Source organism: Lepus europaeus, chromosome 16, assembly GCF_033115175.1.
Source record: "Lepus europaeus isolate LE1 chromosome 16, mLepTim1.pri, whole genome shotgun sequence".
In the NCBI taxonomy this organism is placed as follows: Eukaryota; Metazoa; Chordata; class Mammalia; order Lagomorpha; family Leporidae; genus Lepus; species Lepus europaeus.
In genome coordinates, this window is record NC_084842.1 from 14,026,178 (window position 1) to 14,046,047 (window position 19,870).

At 41.0% G+C, this 19,870-nt stretch overlaps 1 protein-coding gene across 1 annotated transcript in view; it reads right to left on the minus strand.

The window, feature by feature from the left end:
* Nucleotides 1-1,347: 1,347 nt before the first annotated feature.
* The window catches only part of TNKS (tankyrase), a 216,159-nt gene continuing 197,636 nt past the window's right edge, over nt 1,348-19,870 (minus strand). Inside the window, exons 21-27 of the mRNA XM_062213699.1 lie at nt 17,961-18,081; nt 16,355-16,452; nt 13,236-13,310; nt 12,311-12,416; nt 11,559-11,745; nt 9,768-9,924; nt 1,348-6,986 (exon numbers count right to left, since the gene is read on the minus strand). Of these exons, the coding sequence (XP_062069683.1) occupies nt 6,900-6,986; nt 9,768-9,924; nt 11,559-11,745; nt 12,311-12,416; nt 13,236-13,310; nt 16,355-16,452; nt 17,961-18,081 (831 nt within the window). The 3' untranslated portion in view covers nt 1,348-6,899. The remainder of the gene's footprint in view (nt 6,987-9,767; nt 9,925-11,558; nt 11,746-12,310; nt 12,417-13,235; nt 13,311-16,354; nt 16,453-17,960; nt 18,082-19,870) is intronic.

Genomic DNA, 19,870 nt, shown 5'->3' on the forward strand with positions numbered 1-19,870 from the left:
AGCAAGTGATTTTCTTTAGAAGACAAATGCAATCTATCTGGCAAGTGACTTACAGCCCTCTCCCACTGTCCACCACTGAGTTCCAGTTGTAAAAGTAGGCCTTGGGGCCATGTTGTGGCGTGGTGCGTGAAGCTGCTGTCTGCAGCACAGGCATCCCATATGGGCGCCGGTTTGAATCCTGGTTGCTCCACTTCCAACCCAGTTCCCTGCTGATGTTCCTGGGAAAGCAACAGAAGATGGCCCAGGTTCTTGGGCCCTTGCACCCACATGGGAGACCCAGATGAAGCTCCCGGTCCCTGACATTCCACCTGGCCCAGCCCTAGCAGTTGCCGCTGTTTAGGGAGTGAACCAGCAGAGTAAAGATTTCTGTCTCTTACTTTCAATCTCAAAAAAAAAAAAAAAAAAAAAGCAGGCCCTTAGATTACTTATTCTGCCAGGCTGTGGAAATTCTAAGTTGCTATTTCCTAATGCACTTGATTTCCCTGCACAATTCAGATCAATTCTATTTTCTAACACAACAATAACCAAAGGGGGGCACTTGAATCTAATGGCATTTAGAATCGGATGCCCTAAGATACTGATGATCCACAAAGCATGTAGGAGAGTCAACTCTGGGTTTTCATTCCTGCTTAAGCTCAAAACTCCATTTTCTTCTTAGGGATTGGTGTACAGCAACTGATACTCAGTCCTACCGTGAAAAGTACTCTTGAGCTATAAATTATTTCACACCTTGGAGTTCGTTTCTTCATCTGTAAAGTGAGGATTAAAGCATGAGTTGTGCAGGTGGCTGGGGTTAGTAATCATGACGGTACACAGTGCCTGACTGGTTAAACAGCTCAGGGACAAGCATTCTTGTGTGCAGGGTTGCCAGAGTAGCCAGCCAGGAGAAAGGAAGGGGAGGCAACGGAAGACTGCCCCCAGCCCTCCCTGGTGGGTCCCGTGTGAGGTCTTTAGTAGCTATCTCGGCACGTGGAAGGCATTCTTTGTGCTTCCTCTCACACAGGATGAGGTATGAGAGTGAGTCTCCCAGCCATCAGGCTGTGCCGGGCCTCCCGCGGCCCCGGGAACTGTGTGAGGCCTGACTCCAAAGCTAGGTCTCTTTGTTTAGGGATCTTTCTAGAAGAAACCCGAGTTCTTCCTGCCACTGCTACTCCTCAGGGACTGCCACGCAAGCTAAGAGGTGAAGACAGTGCCCCGCAAGTCCAGATCTCACCAGGGGACAGGGAGGGAGGCTGTTACTGTGCCCTTGACAGTTTTAGGTCAGCTGTGTTAAGGCTGCTCAGGCTGAAATGAATAAACAGGACAACAGGAAAGCATTCGGGTGCTAAACGCTACTCACACACAGTGTACTTTAAAAACAGTTTTTATTGAATATTAATCAATTACAAGTACTGTAAGTTAGACGTTAAGCCAAAGCACAATCACAGGTTAAATATACTCACAAAGATGTTCTCAACAGAAACCCACCGCGGAGGCAGGTCCGGTTCTCTGGCGCCCTCTTTTGGAAATACGCAGAGGGCAGAGGGAAGGAAAGGTCTTCCATTCCGGTGAAGGACCATGAAGACTACAAGCGTTACATGCTGGAAGGCATTTTTTGTGACCGAACTGGGAAGGTTGCCAGATTCACAAAACGAAACAAAGCAAAGCAAAAATTCAGGACACTCAGTTAAATCTGAATTTCTGATAAATACCAAATACCTCTTTTTAGTTATTAAGTATATGCCAAATATTGCGTGACACATAAATGAACTAAAAAACTGTTTATCTGAAATTCAAATTTAATTGTGCATCGTGTATTTCATCTGACAATCCTACAGACAGACAAATGCAAGAAAGAAAGGGGAGGGGGTTGGAATCCCCTGCCACTGGTGGGTCATACAGACTAAAAAATAACACAGCAACAGTGAACCAAAGAATTACTACATCGGTTACTACACAGACCAACATCACAGTGAGAAGATACAGTAACTACTCCCAATGCTGTTACCAGGAAACATTCTACGTTTCCTCAAAGCTGGTTTTGTAAATGTTTTGAGAAACCTTGTTGATAAAAGTACCTTTTTAGTTTTGTAGTTATCAAAGACAAGTATTACTACCACAAACATGAGCTTAAAACAACAGGAGCAGAAGCAGGGTATTATATGCCATGAAGGGTTTAAATGTTTTGTGTAGTGAATACAATGGTTATCCGGTCAAGGTCATCTTCTAGGGCTAGGCTATTAGCCTTACAGATTTCAGCTCCTTTCTAACTCAAGGTGTCCTGCTTCAGCTTTTCATCCTGAACTCTGGGAGGGGGTGAAGGTGTGCGAGGTACAACCCACGGCCAGGGGCTGACTGGCTTTCTTTGCAAGCACTCTGATGGGCTTTCAGGGCTGCCTGCAGAAATGGGGAGACTGATCAAAAATGATAAGCATAAGCGGAATTTTGGAAAGGATGGGTGATGGGGGTGGGTGTGGAGCTGTGACGGGTAAAGCAGAAAGGAGAAGGGGAAAGTCTTGATGCTTGTCAAAATGCAATTACCTCTACAGTGTGGATACTACTTCAAAGGAGGCAGGACTCTAGCAAGTGTATAAAACTGGTCAACATCGTAACCATATTTGGTCTTACAGAGTATATAAAATCTTCAGCTTCCTACAGGTTTTCACTTTAATATCACCATAGCTTATAGCTTAAAACGACTGAAATACGGCTTCACACCACTCAGCCTCTACCTGGTAGCACGGCTGTCATCCCACCCCCACTCACAACTACATGAGCATTTCTCCAAACCAGAGCCTGGAGCTGAGGAGTTTCAAATATGGAGAAAGCAGAATGGATGGATCACATCAATCCTGCTGTTTAGAGGGGAGTATTATCTATGAAGCACATCCTCACTGAACAAGCCGACCAGGTATGGAACACACGGAGATATGCCTGACACACTGACACCCTTCAAGCACGAAGAATTGCATTTACAATATCTTACTTACTAGAATAGAAAAATGTAAAAAGTTTCTGCCACAGTTAAGGCTTTCTTAAGAAGAAAAATGTAATTGTCCATTGATTGCAGAATGCATAAGTTGTCTGAACAAGCCTGATTTTGGGGGTGGTAATTTTTGAACGCGTTTACTTTTCATATACTAGATGGGTCCCACCACAGCTCGAATACTACTTACAGTTCTTTTCATTTCTCTGTCATTGATTGGCCATCATATACATTTAACTTTAGTCAACCTGAGTCTTTCAATGAATTTCTGACACAGGAAGCCCTATCTTCATGTCAGGTTTGGGTATTTGCTAAATGACTAGCCTGTGGCTCTACGCGAGATAATTAACCCAACAGAACACACAATCAGAAGGCTACGTATCACAGATATCATCTGGACACTCTGGGAAAAGAGTCTTAGAGACACACACCACTTCCCGTGCGCAAGGCCATCGGCAGGAATCCAGAGAGCATCATGTTTATAAAGGGAGAGGAAACAATGTCCAACAACCCTCTGCGCAATTGGGAGACGCACTGAAACAGAAAAACCTGGAGAACGTACTGTATTCTGATGCCATTTTTCCAGTGTAAGCCAACTTTTTTTTTTTTTTTTTGTATAGTGGCTATAATAACAGAAAGTTAATCTGTATTACTTTATTTGTTTGCCATATTCAGGTATATTTCAATGCACCTTGCTATTTTGAGAGCCAAAGGGAAATTATTTTCACCACTGATATCAAGCTCCAAGGAGTACAAGGATGCTATTTCATGAAACATCCTAATATCTTTATTCTATTTATATTGCCCAAAAAGCTAGAAATTCCAAACTTCAAGAAGGAAAGGTAAATAGGAATCCCGGTTGCACTGCTATAATGTTGCACAGAATTACAACTCTGGGTTCCATGCTATTATTTGTTCACAAAGTGGCACAACCTTCTGGGCAGACAATGTATGAGGCCCACTACTCATTTCTGATTGTGATATGAAAATGGAGAGGTACCTCCTGTAAGTCCTAGATGAAGAGAAGAAATGAAGAATGAATGGGGTCAGGGATAACTGTTGCAGCGAATTTTATTTTCAGACTAGCAATCCGGGGGAAATGGATGGAGGCCTAGTTAAAAAAAAGTGTCTAGTCCAGAGCACTTAACTGATGCCTGTGTCAAGTATCCCGCTGGACAATACCAGTGACCTGGAACCATCAGGTCTAGAGAAGCCCTCTGCTATTGGAACTCTGGTAGAGCGCATGGTGACGTGTTCGAATTCTGACTTCCACACAGTCTGAGAAACACAGGGGCCATTTCAGGGCGGTGGGGGGTGGAGGGGAGGACTACAATGGAAGCCCCTGACTTCCTAGTGTTTCCATATAGTACATATGCAAGAAATTAAGCAGATTTCTGCTTAAGTCAATGCCATGTTTTCAATATGCCATAAGGTCTTAACATCACTGCTGATGGAAATCCTAAATGTACTCAACTTATGCTTTTCTGAGTACACGCATGATGACCTTTGGTTTTCAAGTTCTGAAAAAGTGTTACTTGCTCCTGTGATACACCCATTAGCCCTCTCCCTTTAGCAATGAATAATGCACGCACATTCTTTCAAGAACTACCACATACATGTATCATCACAAGACAAGAAGCACTGCACATGTCTTCCTTACGGAGTACCCTTTACTTGGCACACAGAACGTCTGACACAGAACACATGACAATGGCAGTTTGAATACTGAACCACAGTTTGACTTCTCAAGTGTAAGGCTCAAGTTTAAAACTGACACATCCATTAATCTAGTTAGTATAATGGAAACGACACACAACCACAGTTGGGTAGTGGTTTACCATTTTAATGAAGTCATAAAGCTTTCCATATCTATACCATAGAAACACTTTTACTTAACTAAAAATCACGGCTGTGCTGACCGTTTAAAACTATATCTAAGGGAGGGGGGCAGGAAATACACACCTGGGAACTACTGAAAACTAGACAGATGGGAATTTCTTTGACCCTTTGTTACACACAGCCAAAAAGGAACAGAGGAAAGAAAGTTCTCTCACTGAATCGGGAAGTTTGAAGCTCCACTGGAATTCTAGTGTTATCAAGCACACAGCCACGATGCGAACACCCAGCTCGGGCCACTGACCCTTCAACAGAACCGAAAACTGATGCTTCTTCTGCACTGAAATTCTGAGGACCCACATGAGATGGAGCTATAGAATTCAAACTAGTGTGGCTGTCTAGTTCTAGCACTGGACTCTAGCCAAAAAAGAAAGCAAGATGTGTATTTTTAAGAGCCTATTGCTAAAAATTTTGCATGTAAGCATTTTATTTCACCTCAGGTAATTTAAATCAGCCTACATTTTAAAAGTCCTCCAAATTAGCTTCCAAGGCTTTACATCGAAATGGCAAGTTCGTGTCATGCTGCCTTTCTGACTTTTCCACCATGTTTGTATTCCATTTTCTTCAAAGCTGAGCAGACACGCAGCCTGTCGAGTAGCGTGGAATCGATGCACTGGGTTTGCTACTTAGCTCAGGTGGAAAGGGAAGTGTGAGTACTGCAGCGCATGGCCCTGAGTCGATGTGCCCTGGGCCAGTGCTGACTCCAGCACGCAGCGAGCTCCTGTCACACCGGGACTGGGGCTCTCCACCACCTCCATCACAAAACACACACAACTAAAAAGCTTTGGTTTCCGTTTTTGATGATCTTGCCTAAATATTAAGAAATCTGAAAAGTTTGAAGCTCAAAAATTTAGTACAGGGATCTTTCTTTCTAAGCTCTCTGTAGCATACCACTCAAAATGAACACCAAATCTGGATTAAACAAAAACATTCTTGCATTGTGTGTATCTATCGAAGCTAAAGAAAACAACAGGATAATCATTTTGTGACTTTGATGAGGCACAATTCCTCTGACTTTGGAAATAAGGCAGCTAATTTTGGGGCGGCAACTCTGGTGGTGCAGATTAAGTGAGGGGAAGAACTGACTCTTTGAGGAGCCCCTCAATGCTTTTGGCTGTGATGCTGTAGATCCCGTGCTCCACCCGCGGCTTGCCACTGCTCCTCCCTTGCAGCCTGCCTAGTCTTCACCCGGGGAACGACTGGCGCAGTGGCCTCACTCCAACATTTCTCTGGCCGAGCTCTGCTGGCCTCTCCAGCACTTCCTGCGCACCTGTGCATGGAGCAAGTGATGCTTCTCAGGCTCTGACTTCTCTCAACCTGGGGCTCCTAAACTGGGGGGGGAGAGGGGGGGCTGTCTGTGCCCTTCCCGTGCAAGATGCGCCAATTTACAAAAGCGAACGAACACTGTCATTTTTCCTTTTCATTTCAGTTTAAGTGAATTTAAGCACAGACCCAAAAATCAAACCAGTGAAAGTAAAAAAAAAGAGAGTGGAAACTGAATCTCGCTAGGCCAGAAGCGTGGGTTGCATTGCTCATGACTTTAGTCAGTGTGACTTTGTGCAAAATGTCCTCAAGAAGGTTCTGGCTCATTTTCAATGTAACAAAACAAAACAAAACGCGCCAATGATGCACATTTCGAAACAATTATGTGTATGTCTGCTATATACATGTGTGATGCATAACAAAGCAAATGTAGTGTGTAACAGTGAACATGTGGAACAGTATTGGTTTTCTTGTTTTCCATGTCCAAGTCTAGATCAAGCAATTTTGTTTTAGAATTGGATAACTGCAATGAAAATGAGCCTGAGATATGTGAAAAGGCCGCCCCTGTAAACATTTCCTCAAAGGGAACAGTAGCAGTTGAGTATGTATCAGTTACTCATACTAGATTCATCACTATAGCAATGCTTTATAAAAGACAAACAGCTTATTTCTAGGCTGTCAGGGATTGACGGAATATTCACTTGCTGTTGTTCAAACAATCCACTGTAACCCAGTCCCAGGTTCCATCCAAACTGGCCTTTCCCAGGGGCGTTCACTAGGTCTTCTGCTCCGCGGCAGTGGCGGTCTGGGAAGGCGCCTCGGGCTTCATGATCTGATACGTGATGAGATACTCGGGGTATGCCTGCAGAGGACACGAAGAAAGCAGGTCACCTTCAGGGAGGCACACCGTTCCAGCTGTACTTCCCAGGGAAACCTCAGAGGCTGCTGGGCCTAGGCTAACTCCACAGAGCCCCAGCAGCCTGGGAGAACCAGTCTACGAACAGGTGCCTGGACAATTAGCAGATCCAAACGTGCGGCTCTGTACAGAAACATGCACACATCCTACACTCCAGAGAGCTACCTGAATGCCAGTTCTACTCTGAACACCATAAACGTTCACACTCTAGCCTTGTCTTTACAGCCGCATGCTACAAGACCAAGGCATGAAGCAGTGCTAAGACCTTCCTTCTTCTTCTTCCCTTATACACCATAGGACTATCGCACAGCACATGCTCGATGACAGTTGCTAAATCAAAGAGTAATTCTGCTGCACTGAGACCAGATTAGTCACAGAAAATGAAGTAAATGCACTGAGCTAGAAAGAGCAAAGGTAGGACATGCTGAGTCAGCAACAACCTACCGTCAGCAGTTGGGAGGTACTTTCTAAACACTGACTAAATACAAGTGTTGTTTATAAGAAAATAGCACCTCTCACACTAGTCTCTTTCTGTGTCTCTGCTGTCTGGCAGTTAATAAAACAGTAGGCTCAGTGTCTGGAATGAGCACTTGACGGGAGCATGAAAAAGGCTAACCAGAGGAAGTTGTCATAAACCTTGGCAGAAATACCACAAAGACAACTGGAAGGAGGGGACGAACACCTCCTCGATCTGAAAACTCCACAGGGAATTATTCCACACAAAATACACACGATTATAAAAGAAGATTCAGTACTCAGGCTGAAAAATACTACTTGTTTGGTGAGCAAATAATGTGTTGAATGATGATCTACAAATTACTTGTATGCAGACATTTAGTATGATAACAAAAGGAAAGGAATTAAAAGAGTAAGGAAAAACTGGATTAACACTTCAAATGTAGAAATAACCAATCACTGAATTATGTCTCTTTAACCACTGAGATCTTAGGAGGCAGAAACTGCTACACATCTGAGCCTTGGCTGTCTTCATCTATAAATGGCACTTCCATGAGGAATACATAAAGGGTCTTATGCTGGGCATAGTAAGAATCCAGTACATGTTAGTTATTACTATAAATATTTTACCAGAGGCTTGACTCTCCTTGGAGGTCTCAACAAGGATTTTAAAAACAAAACAAAAACCATATATGTGCCGTAAGAAGTTATACTTGCTTATGTACATGAAAGGAATCATTATTGTTTATAATATTCTTATCAAAAATTCTAATTTGTTGCTAAAAATTACAGTGCTGTCCATCTTTAGTATATGTAATTGTAATAACCAAGGATGACAATCATTTTTTACTTTACTATTTGAAGCCTCAATAACTAAATGGTTTGTAGCTTTATTTTATGATTTTTATACTGCTTAATTTTTTTTAAAGATAGATTTATTCATTTGAAAGGCAGAGTTACAGAGAGGCAGAGGCAGAGAGAGAGGTCTTCCATTTGCTGGTTCAGTCCCCAAATGGCTGCAACAGCTGGAGCTGGGCCGATCCAAAGCCAGGAGCCTGGAGCTTCTGCTAGGTCTCCTACCCCCTTCTCTATTGCTCTGCCTCTCAAATAAATCTTAAAAAAAAAAAAAAAAAAAAAGATACAAATATCCTTTGCCACTTAGCAGCTGATATGGAAATTATTTAAAAAAAAAGATTTCATATCTTTTGTATCAAAATAAACATTTTAAAATTCCATTTCCCAGAAACTTTTGAAGTATCCTTGTATCAGAAACCATGCGTTCATTTCAAAGACATCCAATTTCAGTCCACCCCTACTAGAGTTCACATTTTCCTGTTCCATATTTGTACATCCCTTCTACAGTAAGAAATGTAGTCCTCGGATCAATACATCACCACATTCATTCATTTCATCAACTCCATAATGCACCTAGAAGAGTTTCATTGTTTTGCCAAACTACTACAATCAACACACTTACTAAAAAAGATTTCTTGGCAATTCTGCTGGCTTCACACCCTACCCTGCCCAAGATTGATAGCACAGAGTAAAATACCATTTTTATAGATCACATGTTACGTATATTACATGTTGGTTTTTGTTTTTTTCTCTTCTCCTTCAGCATAGTAGTGGTATTCATTTGAAATTCAGTTAAGTTCAGATAAACTGATTTTTGTTTTCAGACAAGTTGGTAGACACTTAGCAGTACTGTCTTAAGACAGAATTGAAAAACATTGGAAAAGTTTTCTGGGTTTACATTTCCCTGAGTGTGTGTGTGTGTGTGTGTGTTGTTTCCAATTCTACTTTTGCACCTCAAGCAGTTGGTAGAATTAAACATCCTAAGAGCTTTGTGACTCAGAAAGCTACACAGTTCTATGTAGGCACCATGATCAAAATGACAGAGATTCAACTCCTGTGACAAGCCTGTGCAAGCAGGTCCATTCAATGGCAGCTCCTTAGCTCCTCACTGCCAGGCTGGGGAATGGAGGGATCCGAAGCATTAACTCAGAACAGCAGGCCTCAGCACAGCATGGCATCTAGCTGCCCTCCTGTCTACACTGAGCTACTTCCCTGACATGTAACTAATGGGTTCTCTGTGCAAAGTTGATGTCAAAGAAACATTTTCCTGTCTTCATTTTGCACCCAAGTTGACTAACACTACTAGACTAGGTGGTATGTATTTCACCAAAAGGTTTGCTTAAATCTCACATGGTCTTCATATTCTGTACTGACACGTTTGCTAACATGGATATGCTCATTTAATGCATCACATACCTGCTCTCCCCTGTAGATGACGTATTCAGCGTATGCCAGCCCGTTGACACTTGGTCTACCAATAACTGAGTGATGTCCTGGAGGCGCGTGAGCCATTTTCATGGTGCTGAATTGCAGGAAGGATTTCCCAAGAGTCACTCTACAGAAAAGCATTTGTCTGAAGAAAAAAAGGAAAGTCATGCTTTGAAGGAAACCTTAACTCTTACAATGACATAACTGTTAGGTTTTCTATACTTTTTTTAAAAAAATAATAGCAGGCAAGCCAATCTAAATGTCATTTTGAAATTAATGAGTAGGAATGAGATGGGACCTGATATATTGATTTGCTATAAACAGTTACCAGGTGCAGTAGTTAACATAAAAGTTAGGAGCTGTGTTGTGGCATGTGGGTTAAGCTACTGCCTGTGATGTTGGCATCCCATAGCAGGCTGGTTCATGTTCCAGCTGCTCCATTTCTGATCCAGCTCCCTCCTAATGGCCTGGGAAAAGAAGTGGAAGGTGCCTCAAGTGTTTGGGTTCCTGTCACCCACTGGGGAGACCCAGATAAACTTCCTGACGCTGGCTTCGGCCTGACTCAGCCCTGGCCATTATGGCCACTTGGAGAGTGGACCAGCAGATGGAAGACCCCGCCACCCCCAACCTCCATGTCTCACTCTCTTTCTCTGTAATTCTTTCACATAAATAAATTTTTTCAAAACAAGTTTAAAAGTAGTTTAGTGCGATTTAAGAACAAAACAGAAAATACATGGTACTAAGTTTTGCCTAATGCAAAAAGGCTCTCTTTTCTAGAAAATCTTGGCTAATATATAAACTTAGTGTCTAATTTTAGTAAGTGACTTTCTATCCTTATCTAGGTTCACTTTTATTGATTAAGGTTTATTTTGTTTCCAGGGGAGCCTGGTTGAAAGCAGGCTAAGTTTTGCATGCTGTATGTACTTGTGTCCTTGGGAATTTCTGTGTGTTTTGAATCAGAGAGGTCTCAATGGAAAGAATTTCTATGGCATGCACCTTAGGACTGCTGATGAATATAATTTTTTTCATAACAAAACAGAGATAAACTTTAGGGTCAATAACTATAATGAATTTCAAGATTATATAGGTCTTTTTAAGGTCTTAACTGAATAACAAGATACCTCATTAACTTGATTTGCAAAAATAATGCATCTCATTAGTTTGAAGAGAAATCTAATAAATTTCACTCTTTGTAAAGTATAATTCTTTCATATTTTTTCACTTGACCAGAAAGGGAATATTTCTCTTACACTGACTTCAGAGAAAATGTACTAACGTTATTTTTACTTTCTGAATGTTAAGATCCTATTCAAAAGCTGATATTTATTTGTTTGCAATTAATTCCAAAGTTGTTATTTTGAGGTTGTATTTTTCATGGTTAATCCTGCCATAAACAACATCAGAAGTAAATGAGAGTCTACTTGATAGTAAAAGTTGTATGTGCTAGTTAAAATGTGACTAGAGCTAGAATTCTTGGTTTCACATAAATTTTTCTCGGCCTTTCCTTGTCCTGAAGCAAGGCAAGCGGGCACAGGGAGAAAGTCAAGATGCAGGGAGCAGCATCATAGCTCACGTCTGGGCAGAGGGGTTTGGCTTCCCCTCTGATACCACATCCACGCCACTGCTCCTAGAAGAGCTGTGTCTCCTTAAACTCCAAGCCTGTCCTCTGTAATAGGAAGTTAACACTGAGGATAACCTGTGACTTCTGCAGAGTCTGAGAAGGTAGTCTGGTTTATCACCTGAGGGTGGCAACCATCACACTGAAGGCAAGACGCTCACCTGTGACATATATAACATGACCTGTCTTTGTGTGTGGGGCAGCCTGTTCCTCCTCCAATCCCATAGACATACTGGTTGCTTTTTGAGGAGTTTTCAGCAAAATAAATACCAGCTCCAAACATTCCTCCTATGTACGCATGTCGCTCATCAAACCCTTTATGAATAATGGCATTAATGAAAGGAGAACCTAAAAACATAAAGACACACAGAAAAACTGGTTTTGGAACACTTTTCTAGAACCTGAGTTAGGCACATGCTATCTGCACCAGGTAGATTAATATTAAGTAACCAATAATGCTTAAATGGGAAGCTCCATTTTTCTAAGATCGCCTATTATACATAAATTATTGTATCAGTGAATCACAGCGTCTGTTACCAAGCTTGCCATATAGGTTTGCAGATGGCATGAGATTTAGGTGGTCATGTATAATGTGGCTTTAAAAAAACTGTTTTACATGCACTCTTACTTAAACAAGCATGGAAAATCTGATAAACGAAAACAACTTCACTACATTAGGACAAAAGTACTTCGCTAGTTGGTTCAACATGCAACTTGTGTTCTGAAGCAACTGCAGATAGAGTATGTTAATTTACATGTCTTGGAAAACATGCAGTGCACCAACAATTATTTGTAAAGAACAAAACAAGCCATGTTCAACCCAACCCTACTACGGTCAACAGCATAGGGTTTTCACTTCTGTGAGTTCTGCAAAAGCCCCGTCCGCCCGCACGTGCCGGCGCCACGCACTCACCGTGAAATAACATGCGCTCGTTGTGATGGTTGTGATTCTCCTCCGAGACCTCCTTCTGTCTGTGGCAGAATCGCTCCCTCAGCTTCTTATTGACAACTTTTTGAATCTTTAAGGATGAAGAAGAAAGCAGCTATTTGCCAGTGAAATGTACAGTTACGTCTAAAAACTGAAAAGCATGCTTGCCACTAAGAAGGTTCAGTTTTTGTTGTATGCCAAAGGCAGGATTTTAAAACGCTGAGCTTGCCATGTCACGGCAATTCAGATGGTAACTCCAGCTTCCAGCCACATGCACCAGAGCTGGCTGATACAGAGGTTTAGAGTTATAAAAAGTCAAAAAGGTTCTTTCTAGGCTTTTCCCCAGCTTGATGAACTTTAGGCCTCTACATCTATATTTTTTAAAAAAGGTTCTCCTGAGTAATTCTTATGTGCACCTGTACAGCTTCCTCAGGTCTGTTAGCCCCACATGGTACACTAGCTCTCAACATATTTTACTCATATTCATACAGCCCCTTTAAAAAAGGGTACAAGTTATACATTAAGATACTGAGATTAAGAGATATACACACTCTGGTATAACCTCTGACTCAAGTAGATTGTAAATCTAGGCCTTTAATGTTACTCTCAAGTGGTAATAAAAAAAAACTACTGTCAGTGTGGTCCAATCTCCACGGGCGCTCACGTGTCACAAGGTGCGCCACGAGGTCACCAGCTGGTGTTCCCAGAGCCTCTGTTCCTCCAGAAGACTGGCTTTGGGGTGGGGGTGGGCTGAGAGTTACTGCAGGGAGGACAGTGACATCTGACTTCAGCATGACACAGCGCTGATCACCAGGGTTTGAACACAGGACTTGGAGGAAGTGTGCATGGCCTAGATTTCGCTTCCAGGCAAGCCCTCCATCTGATTCTAGCAGGACCTTTTAACACTTACTCGAATGACGTTGTATCTGTTGAAGATGCCCCCAGCATTCCCGCCATCTCTGTGTTCTCGGATGGTACTCTGCATCTGGAGAGCAAAATATAGCAATGAACCTCATGAAAATCCTTTGGCGTATAATTCTGAAGACATTCCTGTTGTTTTCAATATTCCAGTTCTATTGTATTGGTTTACTGACAAGTAAAAAATTCAGCATTAATAAATAAATAGGAGTTCACTATTTATGGGCCAACAGATTTAGTGGCTTAAATTTTTTTTTTTTTTTTTTTTGACAGGCAGAGTGGACAGTGAGAGAGAGAGACAGAGAGAAAGGTCTTCCTTTTGCCGTTGGTTCACCCTCCAATGGCTTAAATATTTTTGAGAAGAAAACAGTTACAAACATAAATATTACATTTATGTACTTTGTTTATTTTCTAATAAAAGTTTTGAAAAGAGTTCCTCTAAACCTAATGGGAAAACATACAGAAAAATATCACATTAAATCATCTAAAATCACAACTATTATTTCATGCTATTGAGAATGAGAAATTCTGTGATTAAGTCAAAACTAAAACTACTCTCATTTGGTTTACACCCCATGGGACAAATTATTAAAAATAAATAATTTTTTCAGGGCTGGTATTGTGGCTCAGGGGGTGAAACTGCCGGCTGCAATGACAGCACCCAACAGGGGTGCAGGCTTTAGAGTCCTGGCTGCTCCACTTCTTCTTTTTTAAAGATTTATTTATTTATTTATTTAAAAGACAGAGGTACAGAGAGGCAGGGGCAGAGAGAGAATCTGCTGGTTTACTTCCCAAATGGCTGCAACGGCCAGAGCTGAGCCAATCAGAAGCCAGGAGCCAGGAGCCTTTTCCGGGTCTCCCACACAGGTGCAGGGGCCCAAGCACTTGGGCTACCCTCCACTGCTTTCCCAAGTCATAGCAGAGAGCTGAATTGGAAGTGGAACAGCCGGGACTAACTGGCACCCATAGGGGATGCCGGTGCCACAGGCTTAGCCTACTATGATACAGTGTTGGCCCCTATTCCACTTCTGATGCAGCTCCTTGCAAGTGTGATTGAGAAAGCAACAGAAGATGGCCAAAGTACCTGGGCTCCTGCCGCCCACATGGGAGACCTGCATGTAGTTCCAGGCTCATGGTTTTGGCCTGTTCTAGCCCTAGCTGTTGCAGACATTTAGGGTGTGAAGCAGTGGATGGAAGATCTCTCTCTCTCTCTCTCTGTGACTGTGCCTTTCAAATAAATAAATAAACTTCAAAATAAATAAATAAATACTTTTTCAAAAAAATTAATTTTTGGAAAGTTCTCTAGGTGAAATATTCTATATTAGTTCAATAGTCTTTAACTTGTGATCTCTATGTATGTATAGAGAGTACAGAGGAAGTTGCATATAACATTCAACTAAACGAAATAACTTTCTTCTAATCACTAATCTTTCCCCCATTCTCCAAATTAAAAATAATTATTATGGAAAAGAAAAATGTTTTAAAGATTCAAGTTTTCATAGTATTGATTCACAGGGTGAATTCCCTATCTCATGCTCCCCAATTTGTGAAGATTACCGACCTATCTGATATTCCAATCAGAATTTACTAACTTCTGGAATAATTCAGTATAAGACACTAGATTGTGACAGGAAGTCTTCCTGATACTCAAGCTAAGTATGAGCTCAAAGACTTTCCTGGGATAACTGGTTCAGGACCAATCCTAATGTGATTTTCTAGCATGGGAATGAGAATAATAAAAGCATTCATTAAAAAACAACAACAATAAAAAATGTAAATGCCAGCATGCCTTCCCTGTTCAGGTAATGGAAGTAAGCATTAATTATCTAATGGAATTAGGCATGTTGCTTATCATGGGTGAGAAGTGAGACATAAGTCACCAGGAGAGAAGATATCTCAGTGGTATCTATAAGGAGGTTCACAAACATAGCCTTACCAAAGGGCTTCACATAATTGTGACTGGAGAAATGAAATATGACACAGAATTATGAAGTAGGCTTCAGAAGCAGACATGAAAATTAGGCATATATTTTATAATCATATTCTCTAACTACATTAAAATAAGGATTAGAGGATGTTTCTCTATGAGGTAAGATTCTCACTCTGTTTCATCCTTAGGCACCATTCTAAGATTGTAAGATTATAAACAGTTCTAATAGGATCCTTGCCTGAGTTTCAAGAAAGTCTCCAGAATAGAAAGACATCTGCCCAACCCATGCAAACTCTAGGCTTATGACCTGAAAGCAAGGTGGCATAGTTCCAACTCAGTCACATTTTAATTCTGGCAATATTCCACTATCATGGCAAAGGAGACTGAATAATATAGATATACCATATGACCAGCAATCCCACTATTGGGAATTTACCCAAATGAAATGAAATCAGCATATGAAGAGTCATCTGTACCCCATGTTTATTGCAGCTCAATTCACAATAGCTAAGATATGGAATCAACCCAATTGTCCATCAACTGATGATTGGATAAAGAAATTATGGCATTTATATAACGTGGAATACTACTCAGCCATAACAAAGAATATCCTTTTGCAATGAACTGGAAGCAACCAGAAACTATTATACTTAGTGAAATGAGCCAGTACCAAAAAGACAAATATCATACGTTTTCCCTGATCTGTGGTAACAAACAGAGTGTCATTTTGAGCTCTGATGATTGTTTACAGCCCTTGTCTCTACTGTTGAGGAACAGTGTTTTTTCCTTCTTACTATTTGTTGAACTCTTTACTTAGTGTAGGGTTAATCTTTTGAGTATAAAGTAAACTGAAAGTAGAACACTGTAAAAATTAAGAGGGAATAAGAGAGGGGGGAGGAGGAAGGCTGGGAGCATGGGTGGGAGGGAGGGGAGGGTGAGAAGCATCACTATGTTTCTAAATCTGCATATATGAAATATATGAAATTTGTTTACCTTAAATAAAAAACATTAATTAAAAAACACCAAAACAAAAATAATAGAGCTGTTGCCCATTTTTAAAATGGGAAAACAATAGATAGGCAGGTGGCCGCAAGATAATGTAAGATGATCCTACTTCTGGGAAAATGGGTTTGGCCACAGGTTTCAGGAAAAGAAAATTTCAAATTTTTGATATACATTACCTCTTCTTCTACTGACTGATATTCTTTATCCTCTGGAGCAAGATCCAGCAAGATAGTCCCCTGATTAACACAGTGAAAAGTCAAATAAGGATTGGTACCTGTGGAAGAGAAAAAAAATCAGCATATAAAACAACATTCTGCACCACCCAGGCTCTATCTTAGGAAAAACTTCACCACAAACAATTGATATTTTGGAATATACCTAAAGTATTTGCAATTCCAACCTAACACAGAAGGTTACATTGAATAAATGTACCAAAAACAAGAGAAGAAATGAAGATGTGTTTGTGGATCAATCTGATCAGTTTTTTTTTTTTTTTCCTTTTATTTGACAGGTAGAGCTATAGACAGCGAGAAAGAAACAGAGAGAAAGGTCTTCCTTCTGTTAGTTCACTCCCCAAATGGCTGCCACGGCTGTGCTATGCTGATCTGAATCCAGGAGTCAGGTGCTTCCTCCTGGTCTCCCATGTGGGTGCAGGAGCCCAAGCACTTGGGCCATCCTCCACTGTACTCCCGGGCCACAGCAGAGAGCTAGAATTGAAGGGGAGCAACCGGGACTAGAACCTGGCACCCATGTGGGATACCGGCACCACAGACGGAGGATTAACCAAGTGAGCCATGGTGCCAGCCCCAATCTGATCAGTTCTTACAGAGCTCCCTGTAAACATGGCAAGGATCAACAAATTGCTGAATTAAAATTGTTGAAATAAAGTCAATCATAAACACAGGGAAGCCGTATCTGACCCAAAAGACACATACTTATATTACAATGCAACAAGTCTAAAATACTTGAATTATTTGTTAAAAGTGTCACTACATGACAGAAATTTATAACAGCTTCAGAATACATTACCTTTGTTAATTTCATGGATGGACTAAAATACAGAGAAATAAATAAGACTCAAGCACAAAGCCTAACTTGTATCATGTCACTCTTGCAATTTTGTTAGCTCTGTGGCTTAATTCATTAATTCAAGTTGTTTATCTTTCCTTGCTTTACCATATAGTTAAAGTGCTTCTACCAAATGGAGAGATGATAAACATGAAAGACAAAGATAAGAGACTTCTAACAGCAAAGCACAATGGACAAAGACTGAGCTGATAATCATGGGCCAGGGAGAAAGCTTCAAGGTGAGGTAGGAAAGGTCAGATACTAAAAAAACCCCATGTTATGAGTGTCTGATTCCAGCCTAAAAGCAGTAAGATCCACTGAAGGGTTTTAAGCCAGAGTGATCTGATTAGGCTCTCATTTCATAGGGTCCTGGGGTTACCGTGGGGAGAAAGGAAAGCAAAGGTAGAGACTGCTGAGGAGCAGGAGGGTGGCCATGACAGCGCAGGGAGGCAGGAACAGTGGTTTGGGTTCAGTGAGAGCAATGGGAAAGGACAGAAGCACAGAGATTCTAGAGAAGTTTAGGATATAAAGTGTGTAGAGAGAGAGAGGGCAGAATGCGTCTCAGATCTTCCCAGCTGTAACTGAGAGGGGAGAGGCAAGGGGTACACCAGCAATGTGCATGGGCTCTGGCTCAGGTGGCCTGAGTTCACACGCCAGCCCTGATATTAAGTTTGCACCACTCACCTCTGGCCTATTATTTTCTGAATGGCTTACCTTGCTGTCCACCTAAAAGTCTTTCTACTCCTTTGATTAATTTGTGGCGATGTCCATATGCATTGATGCCTATTTCTTTCAACTCTTCATGACCCATGTCAGCCAGCACATCTAGTGTAATCTGCAAAACAAACACACTTGCTGCTACAGCTTTCAGAGTTCCTCAGACGACAGGAGTGCTTCCATTTTTCCAAAATGCTTTACCATACAAATTAAAGAAATTCTTTTGTTTCCTTTATAAGCATGAACTTGCAATCTTGTTAAAGTCACTCTCATAATCTGATCAGCTTTTTTGCTCACTTGAAATAGTTCTTATTTTTTTTTTTTTTTTTTTTTTAGTCAGTGGAGAATTAGAAAGGGAGAAATAATACTATAGAAATACAAGGTGAACATTGCTATGATTTCTTCTGATTACTGTATTTAATTCTACCATCTTCTGCTTGCCTCAAAATATAGGAGGCACCTGTAATTTGAAAATGGGGATGCCCCAGCTCCCACTCGCCAGCAGGTAGAAGTGCACACAAGGGAAAAGGAGACATGTTGAATAGTTAGATAGAATGTGGAAAAGGAGTAAGCAGTTTTGCATCACTAGATCTTAGATAAAGATAAGGAAGAACTTCCCAGTGCTAAGAAATATTTAAGCCTGGTACAGGCTGCCTGAGAAAGTGGTAAGACAGCTATCTGAAGTACACACCATTTTATAGAGAAGCTACATTAAAAAAAAAAAAAATCCCAGTTTGGACAACAGAAGACACAGTAGACAGTTTTTAAACTCTCTTAAGACATTGTCTGAATTAATAATCCCTGCTGCTTAACATACATTTCTCTTTTTAATTTTTGGTTACTTGTCCCTGTAGATGGAGATGTTTAACTGGCTCAAAAGTACCTAATGCCGTTGTGCTCTAAAGTAACTGTGCCTGCACCCCCCCCCAGTGGCAGCACTTTGAACACTCAGGATGAAGTCTCCCGCAGAGCCACTTCTTGAGGGCTGAAACAGGCAGTTTTACAGCCCAGAAGAAGCTGGCCCCTGGGATCCAAATACTAGTTCACAAGATTAGCCTTTGACTTTCTTCTTCCTTGGAAAACTGAGCAATCGTTTTACAGACACTCCTTTTCAAACTGAAAGGTATTATGAAAAATTGAAATAGCTTTTTTCCAACTTTATACCTGCACATAACATTTTAAAAACTGACAAATTAGACCTGGAGGAGCTCAGCTGATTTTTACTGTCAGAATGAAAAAGGATATAATGAGTCTGACAGTCTCAGTGCAATGAACATATATCACTCACTTTTTGAAATAATTTACTATATTGCTTCTAAGTGGCCATTTAAGAAGTAATTGCTTCATTGTACAAAATGGGCAATTCACTTTCAATCACCCAAAGGAAGTTTTCAGCCAAGCTTTTAAAGAGCAACAGTTCTGAAATACAGTTGAGACAGAATGGTTCACAAAATAGCTGTCTTCACATTTCTATCTAGAAGTGATCTTAATATAATTTGAAAACCACGTTATTGATATCCCATTTTTTTGGTAAATATATTCTGTCAGTTTAAGTACAGTTAACATAACAACGAGATCTCATATTTATGTCCTAACTTCAAGTTAAAGTATCCCTCACTTTCTGAACCGACACACACAATACCTATCTGGAGGAAACAGAAACAGGCCAGCCAAACACAGTATACTCCACAATGTCCTAGAAGCAATGCAGAAGCTTCATCTACTTGTTCATTATAAAGCACTGAGCATGCAATGAATGTAAAGAATTTCTAACCGAAGCCACAAAACACCCTGATAGATTATAATCTGCCATTTAGTTCAGAAAGCAAGGTTCAGAACGGGCCTCCTACCTACTGTGAAAAGCAGCCTCTAAGATGGCCTCCACTGATCCCTACACCTCCTGGTAT